Genomic DNA, 17,182 nt, shown 5'->3' with positions numbered 1-17,182 from the left:
GTGACATTCTAGCTGTAAATGTTTTTGTGATCTTGATCCTCTAGACAAACTTCAAGGCTCTCAAGTCCAGGAAGGGATCAGGTAATAGTGAAAAAAAAATCAGCCCTATCTTGAGAGGTTACTAAAACTGTGATCCCCTAAATAACTAATGACAGTAAGGTGACAAACTATCTTCATTAAAAAGGGAGCACAGATAAAACTTTCTGCTATGGCTTCTGCAAACCTTGAAGTCCTGGCAAAACATATATATATCCTCTGGAATTCTTCAGTCCAGCCCAGGCTTATGGTGGTAAGCTTTACAGTTCTTCAGCTGAAGCAGAAGGAATGCATCTGGGAGATGGAGAATACTATTCCCTGCCTCTCTCCTTCTCATCCCACGCTCTGTACATTGCTGGGTTTCTAGCTAATCTCTGGTATGGTAGTAGGACACAGGAAAGAAGTCCACCTTGTGTTCCAACAATGGAATTAGCATTGTGGGTCAAACCCAATAACCTCAAAGTCCATCTGTAAACTTGCAGGGGTTAGTGCTGTTTTGGGATATTGTACTACACTGAAGGAATGAGCCATTTCCTATCTGAACATTCCATTTCACTTCTTTTGTAAAGCTCAGACCTGTCTGGAGTTCATAGAAACAGTGAAGTCTTGGAGTAAATGGAATTGATTTTATCACAAGGTTAAGCATATAAGACACAAGGTTAAGCACATAAGAGAGTAAAAGGCATTTGTCAACCACTTGATCAGGTTAAAACTGAAGATCCCACAGCACCACTTTCTGAGATCTCTGGGAGACTTGGGAATCTAAAAGGAGACAAACAAGGAAGATTTGGAACTGGTCTTTAGTGGACATGACTGCCAGCATGGCACATTGGGTGTTAGAGAAGAGTTTCTAAAAATTCCTTGAGAAGCTGCAGTATTCTCCATTGTTTGCTGACTGGTTCAGCAGGGAAGTCTAAGTGCAAGCCATGCTGTACTTCACAACCTAGCTGGAGCACAGTTAGAATTTCAGTGTCATGGTGTGTTACCATGGACACAGCAACTCAGACTACATCCAAATTACTTTCTTCATGGAATAATTTACATCAGCCTCTGAATTTAATCAGCCAAAAGCAAGATGAACCAGGCTGTCCATTACATAGCAGCTTGCCAAATCTGTTCTGTCTGGATAAATTCATCTGGGAGGAAGCACACATTCTTCTGTTTGCTGAACTGTAATATCACACAGCCTGGATATTGAGTTATGCAACTAGCAGCATTCTTGCCAGCAGAACCATCAGTGGTTTTATGCATACATTTGCATCTAATGATGCCACACCCTCTAGCAATGCACATTTCATCTCCCTTACTCCAGGGAGGGAACACTGGGACCTGAACAAACACAGGATGAATTCTATGATTTGTTGTCACTCCTGGTGCACCATCTTCTGGACTGCTTGTATTGCAGCATGCTCAGGAAGACTTTTTGCCTGCCTGTAAAATCTAGCACCATAACAGACTGACAAAATGAGAATAGCAGATGTGTGCTGTAAGGTGCATGTGTACAGATATTAGCATTCCCTGCTCTTTTTCTCTGCCAAAACTATTGACTACTGGCTTTGTGCTCTCGCTGGCTACAGATGTGTCCAAAAATGCCCTTTGTCAGTAAAGGAATGCATCAAAAAGATATACTTACCTCATAATTAGTATCTCAGGACAAACAGATAGACCAAGGAGCCCTATGTTATGCATGTAGGCATGCCTACACCAACTCGGTGAGTGTAGTAGCACCTCTATCTAGCACAGATTATTTTAGAGTGGTGGTATTTCCTAGGAAGTGATGTGGCTATACATTTAGTTTTCTGCATCACACTGCAGAGAAGGAACTTCATAATTTTTCATCTGTTACAGTAGAAGTGATCAAACATTTATTTCAAAGAATCATGGAGTCATTCAGGTGGGAAGTAACCCTTGAAATCATGAAGTCTGACCATTAACTCTACTATACCAAGTTCACCACTAAACGACATTGCTAAACACCACATCTAAATAACCTTCAAACACATCCAGGAGTGGTGATTCCACCACCTCACTGGGCAGCCTATTCCAATGCCTGACCACTCTTTTGGTGAAAAATGTTTTCTCATGCCTAGCCTAAACCTACCTTGGTGTAACTTGAGGCCGTTCCCTCTTGTTCTATCACTATTTGTCTGTAAGAAGAGACCATCATCTACCTCCTTATATTGTCCTTTCAAGTAGTTGTAGGGGGTGATAAGGCCTCCTCTTCCTCAGACTAAACAGTCCCATTTCCCTCAGCCGCCCTGACTCATTTACTAGGCCCTTCTCCAGCTTAGCTGCTCCTCTTTGCATCCACTCCAGCACCTCAATGTCCTTATTGTATTGAGGTGCCCAAAACTCAACACAGTACTTGAGGTGTGGCCTCACCAATGCCAAGTACAGGGCCAGAATCACTTCATGGAATGAGCGCTTTTCAAATTGAATCACTTGAAGAGAAGGCTTCAAGCAGACCTTGTAGTAGCCTTCCAGTATCTGAAGGGGGCCTACAGGAAGGCTGTGGAGGGACTATTTACAAGGCCTTGTAATGACAGGACGAGAAGTAATGGGTTTAAACTGGAAGAGAGGAGATTCAAACTAGTTATTAGGGAGAAGTTCTTTACAGTGAGGGTGGTGAGACACTGGAACAGGTTACCCAGGGAGGTTGTGGCTGCTCCCTCCCTGGAGGTGTCCAAGGCCAGGTTGGATGAGGCCTTGAGCAACCTGTTCTAGTGGGAGGTGTCCTTGTCTGTGGTGAGGGGTTGGAACTGGATGATCTTCGAGGTCTCTTCCAACCTAAACCATTCTATGAATAACATAAATCCACAGCACATTGCCTTTCCTGCCTAGACCTTGGGCTCTTCAGGAAGCATGGGAGGATCCCTATTGTTAGATTTGAATGAGTTAGAAAACTGTCTTCATTACACTAAATTATGATACATTTTTCAAAGTGGTGCTAATTAAATCCACTGCTGTTGCTTAATTCTCATTGTTTTAATGTCATTCATTTTATCTTTTATGCCCTATGGTGTTTTTTGCTGTTTAACATATGCAAATTTGCCCATTATTGTTGTTGTCTGTGCTTGAACCATCAGGCCTCAAGTATATGTCTGACAGCAAAAAGTTAAATTAAAGAGCTTAATAAAAGAGTTCAGGTAGCAACAGAAGGAGCCACCAAGCCATGTGATGCAGCATTGGAGCAAAGTTGTACCCTGCAGACATTTCTGTTGATTTGCAATATATTTTAATGGTGATGCTTCTTTGGAAGAAAACCTGACATGCCATATGAAATAGTAATAATCAAAAAAAGAATGTTTGAAAGGAGGAGTTTTTGGGAAAGCCCAAAGTGATAGAAAGGTTGCAGTTTCTGGTCACCAACAGGTCTGTGTGGTTATCTTGTTCAAGCTTCTTAACAGAATTATTTTCATGTGTGTATGACTGGCTTTGCCAGATTTACTACTAGTGCTGATATTTCCACTCAAAAGAATTAATTTGTACTATATGGTGGAAATAATGAAGCTTCCTGATGTGAAAGTGTGTGTGCATAGCTCAGGTTTGACTTGAACCCACAGGAACTGGATTTGAAAACAGCTTAGGAGGTATTAGTCTTACCAGGCTCTGCTCTCTAGATGCATTTGCCTGTAAGCACAAAGCAGCCTACTTGCAGGAAACATGTCTTTAACACTAGTTTAGGTGAAGATATTCTGTGTGCACTGAGTGACAGCTTCTTGACTTAGTTTTATTAATGGACCTTCTGATGGTGCTTCTTAAATTACTCAGAATCTTTCATATCACCCTGGAAATATGGGCATATGGCATTTAAAGATTCCAGTTTTAAAAACATAAATGATGACTTTGCTACACATAAGAGGATTTTTAGTGTGAGACCTTGTTGCAGAGCACAGGATGCATGAGTGTGCATATGCATGTCTGTGGGCAGCTACCAGAAACAAACTACGCCTCAGTGTCTGTCAGATGGGACAGTTAATTATAGCACCAATGTGCCAATGCTTCACAGGGTTAAAGCTATTTTTATAGAGATGAGTAGGGACAGGGCACTCCAGAGAACAGTGTTCATGTTGGTCGTATGTGCATAAAGGCAAACTGAACTCTCCTCCTACCTGGAGCTTAGTCATGCACTCACAGCTTCAATTAAACTCTCAGTGTAGTTATTCACAGGTCCTGCTTGAGTAAAGATCTATCCAATGACGTTTTCTGGGGTGGGGGAATATTGTACTGCCTGTCTATGTGGTGTATGATTGCTTTGCAAATGGTAATGTCTTTTTCTGTGTTTTTAACCTTGCACATGTAAGCCAAGATTGGAGATAGACATCACTGTATCTGAAGAAACTGGGAAAAGCAGGCCAAAAGAATGTTTATGATATGTAAAATTAATTTGTCTGAGGATTCCATGTTTCTGCTATGGGGTTTCCAGTAGTTTAACACCTGGGTATCAGCATTGTTATGTGAAAAGGGGCCAGATCTAAATGTAATAGAATCATTATATTAACAATCTTGTAGTTAAGTGTTTTTTTATGTTAATTTTAAATTTCAATTTGTCTTTGTTTTGGTTATATCTTTAAGCACCTGACGTTTCAAAGGGAGTTTGATTCCGATTCTCTCAGACACTATAGCTGGGCTGCAGACACCTTGGACAATGTTAACCTTGTTTCGAGTCCCATCCATTCCGGGTAGGTCACTTCATAGATTTCCTTTATCTTTAAATGTGAAAGTGTAACGACTCATAACATGCCTGTTCCTGTGAAGTATTCACGCTGACTTCTAGGAGGGTGCTTAATAACAGGAGTCTGTCTAAATTCTTGCATATCAAACCAAAAAAAGCTTGCTTCTGCACTGAAATTTCTGAATGCCAAAACATGGGCCTGTTTTGGGGTTGTTGTTGTTGTTTATGCTTTGCTTTAAGTGTCACGAGGTGATGTTGTTTAACTTGTATTCAGTAATTTGGAATATGAAGTCAGAGATACACTATTATGCTTCTTGTTCTTTCATAGACAAAAAAAGAGATGACTTTAACCTCTTGCTATGCATACACCTCCATACTCCTGTCTATTCTCAAATATCTGTAGTTTAATTTTAGTGGTACTCTTAATTCACTTGTGAGTCCTCACTGTAGTTGTGGTGCTAAATGCAATAATAGTAGCATTTGATTGTAAACATGTAAAAATAAATGAGTAGGAATCATTGCATATGAGGTTGTCTAGTAGAAATATTTGCTGTTTAATTTTCAACATCAGGACATCCTTTTTAATTTACTTCCTCATCTTGTGACTAATTGCCTTGTTATAATGAAAATGAGTGCAGCACATAGCAAAAAACTGCAGTTCTGAAGCTGCAGCAAGTCCAACAAAGCTAAAGCTACAGTCCCACAATGCCTGTAAGCATCTGCTTCTGCTGACCAGGTCTGTACAGGGGTGGATTTTTGATAAAATACTGCACATTGTCAATGCTAGAGCTGAAAATATGAGAGGAATTGCCATGTGAAAAGCTGGAGTCTGTTGATTATCACAGAAAGCTAATGTCAGCAATGGACCTCAGAGAGCTGGTCGTCCGCTTAATTGCATTAAAGCAGGATAAGATGTAGTCAAGACACTCCTGAAATATATTCAGTTTCTTCATAGTCACTAAAAATAAGACTCTGTACTTCCCCAGCTCAGCAGTTCACTGTCCTTTGTTATGATATTTCTTCTTCTGACATTCAAAAGTTTCATTGCTGCATAATAAGCCTATTGTCATATCCATAATAAGCAAGCAGAACAATATTTTACTGGTCTCTTAACAACATTTTATGTATTGGTAGATATATAATCCTCTCTTTGGTAATCTAAAATGTCCCAGATCCTCCTAGGCATCTTTTCCACATTTCAGCACATTCTTTCTGCTGTCACCCGGCCCTCTCTGATTTGATGATAGCTTATTACTAAGCCTGGATCGCTATCTCTTTGGTCTGACATATGACACACTTAATCTTCAGCAACCCCACCATGAGAATTATCATTTTGCTAACTGCAGTTTTCCTTAACAGATGTTTGTGATTGGCTAGAATTTCTTGGCTATGTTTGTTTGTTTGTTTTTTAAGAAATTCTGCAGTCTGGTTATTTTTTCTGCTTTGTGCTTGTCTGTTTGGCTGCTTCTTTCTGTGTTTGGCTTCACAGTATTTCAGTTTGTTGGTGTAGTGGTTTTGGGAGTTACCCACCACCCCACACAATGAATTCACCCAGACTAGACTCAGCCAGCTGTAAGTTAAGGAAAGAAGCTTTATATTCACAGCTTAGCACAATATACAATGCTTGAGCATGTCCAGAGAAGGGCGACGAGGCTGGTGAGAGGCCTTGAGCAGAAGCCCTACGAGGAGAGGCTGAGGGAGCTGGGATTGTTTAGCCTGGAGAAGAGGAGGCTCAGGGGTGACCTTATTGCTGTCTACAACTACCTGAGGGGTGGTTGTGGCCAGGAGGAGGTTCCTCTCTTCTCTCAGGTGGCCAGCACCAGAACAAGAGGACACAGCCTCAGGCTGTGCCAGGGGAAATTTAGGCTGGAGGTGAGGAGAAAGTTCTTCCCTGAGAGAGTCATTGGACACTGGAATGGGCTGCCCCGGGGAGGTGGTGGAGTCGCCGTCCCTGGAGCTGTTCAAGGCAAGATTGGACGTGGCACTTGGTGCCATGGTCTAGCCTTGAGCTGTGTGGTAAAGGGTTGGACTTGATGATCTGTGAGGTCTCTTCCAACCCTGATGATACTGTGATACAAGCAGATATTTGCAATATATTACAGTTATTTACAACTATACAGTTGTAAACAAGTTAAATGTAATACAGAAACATAATATCCCTCCCAGTAGGCAAAGTGCCCAGGAGGGGCTCCCAACCACCCTTCCACATTCTTTCCACCCCCCTCCCTTATCCCAGAATCTGCCTTACTTGCAAGGTGAGTTGGAAGGATTGGCAAGGGAGGTTAGAAGGAAATGATTAGTTGAGTTATGTGCAGGGTCAGGCAGAAGCAGTTAATATGGCAGAAGCGAGGGAGAGACACTGCCTTATCTATGTTTGTCTTCTGGTTTTTATGTGTCTCAGCAAACCTATGAGTGAAACAGACATCACTTGATTTTCCTTTTCACAGCCAATAATCTAATTTCTCTCATTAAAACATTCCAGTTAGCCTCAAACCAGTATAGTTGGTTTCAGCCCCGTTCAATTTTAACAAGATAACTTTTAATTCTGATCCTATTTTCCAAAGACTTTTCAGACTTCCTTTCTGTCCAGTGTTCTAGTAGTGAATGAAGGCATTCACTTAGTTAGCTGGCCCGGGACAGCACAGCGAAATCTCAACTTGATGTTTCCATTCAATTTAGTGGTAAATCACTGATGGTATCTCTTTTGAGATAACTTCTCAGATAATTGTGCACTTACCTTATCTATACTGTACCTTAATTGCTTGCTGAAATAAGGAGACTGTACTTCCAGCACACTCTCTGTGTAAATTGCCCTCTCAAAGAAGGATGTTAAATTAATTTCACGTGAGTTCTTCTTGGGACTTATATTTTGGTTCCGTTTTATTTTGAGGATTTGCTTGATTAAGTCCTAGATTGATTGTTGGATTATTTATTTGAATATTTCTGGTAATTTGGTTTAGATTTTCTTTCTCCTCCTCATCTTGGTACAAAGCAGGTCAGATGTTTGCACTCTGCCAGTTCTCTGGGACAATAACTTGTCTGCCCTTAGTTCTTGCTAATGGTTCCAATGCTCCAAAGGATAGTCTGTAGACGTGGGATCTTTCACATCAAATACTTCAGATCTGTTCTCTTTTTGTGTCAGTCCTCGCTAAGGCAGATATGGCCTTAGCTGCTGTCCAGAGTGGAAAGGCTGCAGACCTGCAGCAGAGGGGCAAACTGTGGGGCTGCAGAGGAAGGAGAGGGCCTGAGCATGAAAATATTCTCCCATCGGATACAGATTTTCTGATCTGTCATATTTCTTAATTGACAGATAAAGTCTGTCAGAAATTGTGCTCTGGTGGTTCAGTTCCTTTGTTAGGAAAGAAAAAAATCACTTGTTGTTTACTTTTAACTGTGGCCCAAAACACGATACCACTTCGTTTGCTCCTTTATCTTTACCTAAGGGTGATCAACAGATGTTCCCTTTCACAACTTCCAGTTCCTCAGCATATCTGATGTACAGAGGATCATGGCTTTTCTCTGCTGACAGATTTTTTACGAAAAGCACCTCCTTTCCTGCTTGTCCACAGTGCTTCCTCCCCAGCTTTGCCCCCAGTTCTTTCTGGTCCAAGGCAGAGGTAGGTAGGCTGGCTGAGGCAGCCTGCTGTCAGCAGCCCGCATGATGCTCTGGGTCACCCTGCGGCCAGGGTCTGACCCCACGGCCTGTTGCATTCTTCATCCTCCTCCAGGCTCTGCGAGCTGCTCCTCTGCAGTCCACTCCCTCGGGTTGCTCTTTTCCCAGTTTACTCAGTGTTAGAGGATGGCATTCAAGCCTATTCCTGTTTCTTAACTGGGGCAGAAGGGGAATTTTGGGAGCAGGATGTGGAGATTCAACGATGTATCCGTGACAGAGGAAGAAAGAAGAATTTGTTGGCAGTCATTTCAGCTCTTCTGGTTTTTCCCTTTTTTAAGCCAAGAAAATGTTACATGTTTGTTCTTTCTGAGTTCAGATAAGCTGTTTTGCCAGCATATATTCTGAACAGAGTCCATTGTAAGCAGTATTGTGTCATGTGTCTTGGGGCCTCTGGAAAGGTACAAGACCCTTTACTAAAGTGACCCTTAGCTTTCAGATGTGAGCTTACTTGTGCAGCTGTCCTAAATGAAGATGTGACTGTGCTCTCTTCATGTTGCTTTCTTTAACTCCTTTGTTTTCTTAGCTGAAAATTAATGTGTCATATTGCCTTCTATACCAAGAAACACCAGAAAGACTATATCCAGTCTTGCAAGGTGGAATCCATCAGATTAATTATAGTTTTGTTAGGTACATACAAAGGAATGAATTTGTGAAAGCAATGTAACGAGTGGCACGGTCTGATGCTTCTTTCAAGGATCCTTTATACATCACACTTTCGAAAGTAAACTGCTACAGAAAAGCACAAGAACTGGTTTTCCATGGCTCCCCAGAGCAGTCTGGGGAATTAAATGAGAAGTTGTGTTACAATAAATTCTCTGTTGACTTATGTAAAGTGCAAATGCTTTTCTCTTCTTCATGTGCTTCTACATTTCTCAGGGACGTTATGGGCTTGTGCTGACTAATTAAATGAACGCTTCTTTTCAGGCATTTTTTCCACGTGCAGCGTATTTTATATGACATAGGTCACATTTGCAGAGTAAAAGGCAAATAAGTTGGTCTTCAAATGCGTTGGTTTTTGTTATTTTTCTGATTGTTACTTTTCCTTTGCACTTATTATTGATATTTTTTAGTTGCTTGCTTCTAATTATCTTACATTAATTTTTCCCATTTGCTTTCTAAATTATTTTGCAGCTATTCCTCTCCACTCCCCCAGTATGATTCAAGGTGACAACTCTGTGCTTTTTGTGAACCCTCATTTTATTTTCTTTTATTTTTAAACTTTTTGTTTTTTATTTTTTCCCCCACAGAGTGTGTGTAGATGTCTGTAGTGCATCCTCCCACATCCTCATCCTTTCCGTGTATTCAAGTAGAAATGTTCATTAGCCTTTAGCATTGTGTTTTAGAGATCATATTGTAGTTTCCATTATTAGTGCAGCATTAATTTGGGTAAGCATCAACTACTAATCTTTTTGATAGAAAGTGCATGAAATACTGTTTGGAATTATTGTCATTGTTTTAAACAGTAAATTACTAAATTGAACACTAAACAAGGAAATAATATGCTATTGACAATGATTGCCTTTATATGAAAGCAATTAGCTTAAAGGCAGATCTGCTACAGAGTTGGTCTTCACTGAAGGCTGCAGTGTGGTGCAGACACCAAAGCTGGCTGTAATGGGCTAGTTCCTGCAATGGGGCATAGACTCATGTCAAGGGTTAATCTACCCTTGCTGTGAGCACTGTGCAGTAGCACTTCTAAGCCCCAGATTGCCAAGGCTGGACTGATCTTGAAATCTGCAGCCTATATGTACATGAGAACGTGGAGCTTGATTTTTATAGGTACATAGTCTTAACTGCCATTGATTTTATTTTTTATTTTTAGTTATTAAAGTCAGTTGACTTAGGTGCCTGGAGATTTTTGACAGTCCACTCTTGTTTATGTAATCTGAATAGTTTAGGTATAGAGAGTTCAAGCATTGACAGTTTTTTCTTAGGTGAAAATCTCCTGTTCTTACTAATTCTAAGCTGGCTAAATGTGCCAGTGATCACATACATGATAGGCAGCTGGCCAAAACATTGCTTTGTATGGAGCCATCAGGCCAAGCTCAGCCTTTCCAAGCTCCCTGGGAGGCTTCTTTATCACTTCATGGTGCACCAACCGGATGTGCATCTGTGGAGCTGATGAAGCATTGATCCCGAAGGGATGCTCCATCCAGCCACCCCTCTGCCCTGCACAATGGCCTGATGTGGCCCCATCTCCTCTGCAGACAAAACCCATGCCTAATTTTCAGAAAGCCACCAGCACCAATTTTAACAGATTCCTTCCAGTGTTCCCCTTTTTATGACTAGGGAGCTAGGGATCCCTGCTTAATATTTGACTTTGCTTCAGAATAAATTTTAATGGATTGTCCTGAAATCTCTTCACAGCTAGTCATAAGCATGCTGCTTGCTCTGAAGACTGAACATTGGCCCCTACCCTTCCACTTGCTCAATGACATCTGCCTCCCACCATCAGACTTCACCACTCACCATATAGAGCAGTTGCAGGCAGAAAAAGCAACATAAACATGCTGATAGGTTAATAGTGCTCAGTGAGCAGAGGAGAGAGGGAAAGCAAGGCCCATGCTCCCTAGAGCTGTTGTCTCTGCTTGGCACAGTCTTCTGTTAACAAGCAGCAAAGTGTCTGGTCAAGAGTTGACAAACATCTAAGATCTCATGATCTCTAAATATTAAAATTCACATAACTTCTATAATTTAGAGAATGAGTATATCATTTTTGACATAAATGTAGTACTTGCAGAAAGCACTTGGTTAGCAATTCAGCAAAGATCCTGACCCACTAAACCAGTTCTTATGATGAAGTGGGATGTCCTAGGCAACATTTGCATTTTTGTTCAGTGTTTTTACCTATGTGAGAAATGTGGATACAGTTTATTTACATGAAAACTACTGCAAAATACTGTGAATTTTATTCCATACTTCAGTATTATAAAATGTTTCAGACATAAGAAATTGTAAACTGGGGTTAAGGTCAGCTTAGAGGGCTGTTTCACTTCCCCATCTTTACTGATGGATTTTAATTTGCTTTGAAGAAAGACAGAGCAGCCATTTCTTTATCTTGGTTTCAGATGGATAAGCTTTCTGTCCTGTTTCATATTTAGAGCTGGTGTCCCTACCTGCCTGTCTCCTGCAGACCACTAAATATCACAGCGTGATTACACTCCTGCTTTTGTGCAGATTTTTCCCACTCACATTGGGTGGACTTCTGAATGCAGCTTGTTTGCAGGCCTGGCCAGTGCACATTAGCTGTTGCTTCTGGTACCTTGTTGGTCTCCAAAGCAAATGTAGCACTTAGACAAATTCCCATTCGCACAACTGGGAGCTTTTTAAAAGAATCTTTATGACTCACCTGGACTATTGCAAATTCAATGGATTCACCTGTTAATCACGGGAAGGTTTGATTCTTAAGATCTGAAAGCTTTGGCAACAGCTTGAAAATAATGAAATGATACAACAGATATGCCAGCTATGCCATCATCTGCATATCATACAGAAGGAGCAAACAAAACATATATTGCCACAAAGAATGAGTTGGTAGTTGATCTCCGTATTGATACAGGCTGTTACTGTATCTTATGCCTGAAGCTGTTCTCTTTCAGCAGCTTATCATACAATGGAAAAGGGAAGCTATTTTTGAGCACCAGAGGAGCTGTTTAATCTTGCAGGAATCTGTGTGTCTCAATACCTGTAAATTAGAAGGATTTTTGCTGAAAATTTTTAAAACAGGCTGGAGTTTGGTTTTGGTTCTGGGAGGAGACTCCACTTTCCTCTCACCATTATCTTAAGGACAGTAACACTTCACGTATGCAGCTTTTCAACATTTCATGGATGAAATAAACCATGGCTATAATGATTATTCTTGTTAATATCCATTATTCCTTTGCCGTTAAAACCAATTTTATTTTAAAATTGACCTCTCACCACTTAGGAATGTAACTGCTTACCATTGTGTTACTACATGGAAAATCATGCTTTAGAGTTGCACTGGAAAATGTGATTTTTCTTTAATGCCATTTTCTGCTAATGAATGTCCTCTTCAGAGAGGAGCAGTGGCATGATTTCCTCCAGAGTGCTAGCAGCCGAGGCAAAATTATGTTTTTGACATTCTCACTCATTCTTCACTAGTGGAAGCCCTTGGTAGCCTGAACTGTCACCCACGATGCCAGTATTCACTCTGCCAGCCACACAAATGTTTGTACCATGAGCAGGTTTTGAAAACTGAGGTCCCAAAAATAATAAGCATAATAATAAGCATTCATGACTCTCCTTTTTCTGCACTGTCTAGTTCCTTTCTGCATGGTAGGCTAATTGCTCACAATAGAGCTAAAAGTAACAGAGAGATGTTTCTAAATTCTAATAAGCCACTACTAATACACTGCTTGTGTCCTCCTTTAATCCGCATTACTCAGTAGCACCATGATGTTGCTAGACATTTAGCAATTCCTGCTTTTGATAACCAATAGTTAACATGTAAGTATAAGTTTTAAAAGAACCTTTATGTTCTTTGTTCTTTTTAGTTTAGCGGGGATTGGGAGGACTTCTGAAATAATGTTTTAAAGACTCTAGAAGTTGACTTTTTGCTGGTCATCTTGTTTTGTGACCATTTTTACTGACATTTTTCCTTTCTCCTACAGTTTCCTGGTTAGTTTTATGGTTGATGCACGTGGAGGTTCGATGAGAGGTAGTCGTCATCATGGCATGAGAATAATCATCCCACCACGCAAGTGTACGGCACCAACCCGCATCACCTGCCGCTTGGTAAAGAGGCATAAACTGGCCAGCCCACCACCCATGGTTGAAGGAGAAGGATTAGCGAGTAGACTTGTAGAAATGGGGCCAGCAGGGGCACAATTTTTAGGGTGAGTTTTTCTATTATTTTCATTCTTTACACTCATATTGCATCTTTCATTTCCTTTATCCTGTGGATCTAAGTAATTAACACTGACTTTACCTCATTCGAGCATGTAAGAGAACCTACTCAACTTGACACGTCAAAAAAATGCCAATCAACCATTCCTTCTCTAAAGTACCCTTGTATTTTAAGGGCAGTTTAGCCTCTGTGATGACTACAGGGTGCAACCAAAGGTAAGTAAGGCCATGAAAAGGCCAGGTCCTGGCCCCTTTTGGTTTTACAACATATGAAATCAGGAGGAGTCACATACTTATAATCCAGAACAAATTCTGACCCTCTTGCTTGTAGAGTATTGGAGAAACATCATGATCATGTAAAAGTGTCCAAAAGTCACACACCAGAGCCAAATATGAAGCACTCTTCCCTATGCCACAGCATATGCTGGAGTGGCTGGGAGCTGCCTGTCTCTGTCTCATGGAGAAAGGCCACTGAGAGCAATGGCAGAGCATCTGTAGAGCATCAAGTAGCACAAATACTAGGAACTGGCTTTTTAAAATCTTAAAATAGAGGAAACAATCCACTATGATGTGGCTTTTTTACCCCCCCTAATTATAAATTTTGTTCATTACCATGAGTGGTACCCCGGTGTAAACTGCTGGTTCTGTCGGGAATGACAGCTTGTTCCTAATTTCCCCTTCTCGTTTCTCTTCCTGCTGCATGGATGTTATTCAGTAAACTTCATCTTCCTAATGCTCCTCCCCCTCTAAATGAGGGTGAGAGCATGGTTAGCCGAATCCTGCAGCTTGGTCCACAAGGAACAAAATTTATTGGGTAGGATATGTACGGAAAAGATACAGAATGTCTACAGTTTTTCTTTTAGTTCTGATTTTTTTTTTTGTTATTCCCATTTTTTTTTTAAGTTTTCTAAAGCTTTCAGCTGATTTATGTCACTGAAAGAAAATCATAGTGGCTTGATTTAATATAGCTCTGCTACTACCTTGTGCTTATAGGCATGTAAAAGTTCACTGCCAGCATTCTGCTTTCATAACTTCTGTGCTTTTTTAAATTTGAAGTGTTTCAACTGCATCAAATACATTTTAATACACAGTGACAGTCCTTTAAGTTCAACCCTGTGGTAGAGAAGGTATTTACAGGCCTTGAGTGAGTCTATTTGTAAAACATAATCATGTAAAAGTCTATTATTTATTTAGAAAAAAAAATTCATTGAGTAAATGACTTCATTCCACAAGGTTGGAGAAATAATCATCTTTTCAACCTGCAAGAGACATCTTGTTAAAATAAATATACATAAATCTAAGTATGCTACCCAAAGAAGCTTCAGTGTTTAGTCTAAAAATGTCAGAATACTTATGTATATTTTTGACTGTTGTCTTCAAAACACATTGTGAAATTTATTGCATTAGGTTTTCAAAACGTTAGTGAGTGTTTGGTGTCAATACCTGTTCAATACCTTCTCGCTGAGTATTCCTGTTAAATGTCATGCACAAAATTGTGTGGTTTCTAAGTATTTACAGAGACAGTATCTGAAATATTAGCCTGCAAAGATTGTATTATAGTGTTAGGTTCCAGTCTGTACCCTTTTTGAACTAGACACTAAACATCTTAAGCAATGTATTTGAATTTTTGGTATTTATGTACTGTGCACAATGGGTGACAGCAGCTGCAGTCCTATTTCTTGTTAAAGAGCTCAAGATTTAGAATAACAGCCTGAGTGTTATTCCAAGTGTCTAAAATTTGTACTAATGAAATAGTCTTTTTCTACTTTCATGGGGAAGAAATCCTATATAACTCTTCTCCTGTGCTATTTAATATGAAAATTGGGCTTTAAATTAGTTTACATTTTCCCCTCATGGTGGCTGTTGTGGTTTCTGTGCTGAAGGAACTGACTGGTTAATGCACCCGGCACTTTGCACGTGTACAGTACCGTACAGTACCATACACTACCACGATGCTGCATACTTACCCCATCATGTGAGGCTACATTCAAGTGAATTATTGCAAAGCAGTGAAATCCTTTACAACCTCTGTAGGAAAATAATGATACTGTCTATTTAAATGTCTTAAAGCTGCATAATCCATAACTTGTCACTTACGGTGTGATTTCAGTTGGTTTGTCTTAGCGTACTTTAAAATGCATATCCTGCCTGTGAAGTGTTTGGCAAAAGTGTCTGTTTTGTTAAGGAATGACACATGAATGGTGGTCTCTGTTGGTTGCTCACAATAACTGTTCAGTAACTCACTTGTAGTCCTCCGTTGAAGGTACATTGTCTTGTGACATAGATGCATTATTAACCACCTTCTCATTCCTTCCCCCTAATCTGTTTGATGGCAACTAATATAAGTGTGGTTGTCATGTTGCTTACCTCTGAGAAATCCATTCTGAAAGGATCTAAACATTCTCCAGTGAGGTTTACAGTGCAGATTTTGCAGATGTGATTTTGCACGAGAACCAGAACATGAAGCTAATGAGAATCAACCTCTAGTGTTTCACAGAGTTGCATGAACAGGGAGCCAGGAAGAGCTTTCAAAAGTTTAGTTCTTAGTTTGCAAAATGAGTTTGAAACATATATGCATGTGCAGTTCCTGCTGCAGTCCATAGCTGTTGCATGCATCTAGATAGCTGAACTGTTTCTGAACTGACTTTGCCCCTTTAAATCTCTTGAGCCAAATCCCAACTTTGGCTATTGCTAATGTCAATTAAAAGGCAGTAGAACTGTGTGCACTGGAGACAGGTTGGATCTCCTAAATCTCAGGATAAATGAGCAGGGAGAACTCTTCTTAGCAAAAGTTGCCACTATTTTTTTTTAATGTAGCGAGCTGTTTCAAAATATTTACATTTAAAATTACCTCTATATTAATATTTTCAAATTATCTATTGATTAAAGCTTAAATGATAAAGGATTGTGCAGCTTTGGCAGTTTTAAAAAGCTTTTTACTGTGACAGTACTGTGACTACTTAAAATTACTGCAGTTTACTTGTGGACATAGAAAACTGAGAAATACAGGCTTATGAATGACATGATTCTCTTTTCTCTAGCCCTGTCATAGTGGAAATCCCTCATTTTGGATCAATGCGAGGAAAGGAAAGGGAACTGATTGTACTTCGAAGTGAGAATGGTGAAACGTGGAAGGAGCACCAGTACGACAGCAGGCATGAAGACTTAACTGAGATACTCAATGGCATGGATGAAGGTAAACATTTTCTCAAAGCTTTGGCAAACCTTCCATTTGTCCAGGCTTGTTAACAACAGACTTTAAAAGCAAGCTCAAGCAAAACAGTGCAGGTGACTTTGGGGAATACAGTGTGTGTTGCATATTAAACTAATGGTAAGGGTGTTAAGAGAATTGTTAGCAGTGGCCTGGAGACATCCTAAAATGAGTGGTGAGTTTTCGTCTGGAGTCTTGCCAAGTTTAAGCGAAGTTACACAATTGCTTTGCAGCATGAAGTTGAGAATAACATCACAGCAGGAGGTAAGCATGTTTCCGCTGCTCAGGCAGGGCCGTTCCAAACCAATAATGAAGTGTAAATATCAGTTATATTAGACTTTCCCATAGATGCAGACCTCAGCCCTTAGACCATTCTTCTTTGAAACGGTATTGTTAAGAGATTGCCTCCCACAAACGCACTACCTGCATTCCTGATGCCCATCTGGGAAGTTTGGCTCCCCTGTTTTGCTTCAGTGTTGCTGTTTACATGAGAGTCCCTTAAGATGAGAGGACTCAGCTGTACACAATTCCTGAGACAGATGTCCCCAGTGGATGCACTGTGGGCAGAGCCAGGCTGGCTTTGCAGTGATTCCTTGGCACCACTGCTTGCTTTTCCTGGCAAATATTTTTCAATGCTTGTGTTGATAAACCCTTGCTTGAAATCTGTGCAACTGAGTGTGAAAGAAATAGCTCGTGGTTTGGATTTTCATTTTCTATA

General features: G+C 40.4%; 1 protein-coding gene across 14 annotated transcripts in view; it reads left to right on the top strand.

Moving 5' to 3' along the window:
• Nucleotides 1-17,182, top strand: part of ANK3 (ankyrin 3) — a 430,392-nt gene that overhangs the window by 353,653 nt on the left and 59,557 nt on the right. For all 14 annotated transcript variants that reach the window (XM_064145162.1, XM_064145163.1, XM_064145166.1 and 11 more), the window contains 3 exons: nt 4,612-4,718; nt 13,019-13,243; nt 16,295-16,449. In XM_064145162.1, the coding sequence (XP_064001232.1) occupies nt 4,612-4,718; nt 13,019-13,243; nt 16,295-16,449 (487 nt within the window). The remainder of the gene's footprint in view (nt 1-4,611; nt 4,719-13,018; nt 13,244-16,294; nt 16,450-17,182) is intronic.

Source organism: Pogoniulus pusillus, chromosome 6 (assembly GCF_015220805.1).
Source record: "Pogoniulus pusillus isolate bPogPus1 chromosome 6, bPogPus1.pri, whole genome shotgun sequence".
NCBI lineage: Eukaryota > Metazoa > Chordata > Aves > Piciformes > Lybiidae > Pogoniulus > Pogoniulus pusillus.
The sequence above is the reverse complement of the archived record's forward strand: the minus strand, read 5'-3'. Positions and strand labels throughout refer to the sequence as shown.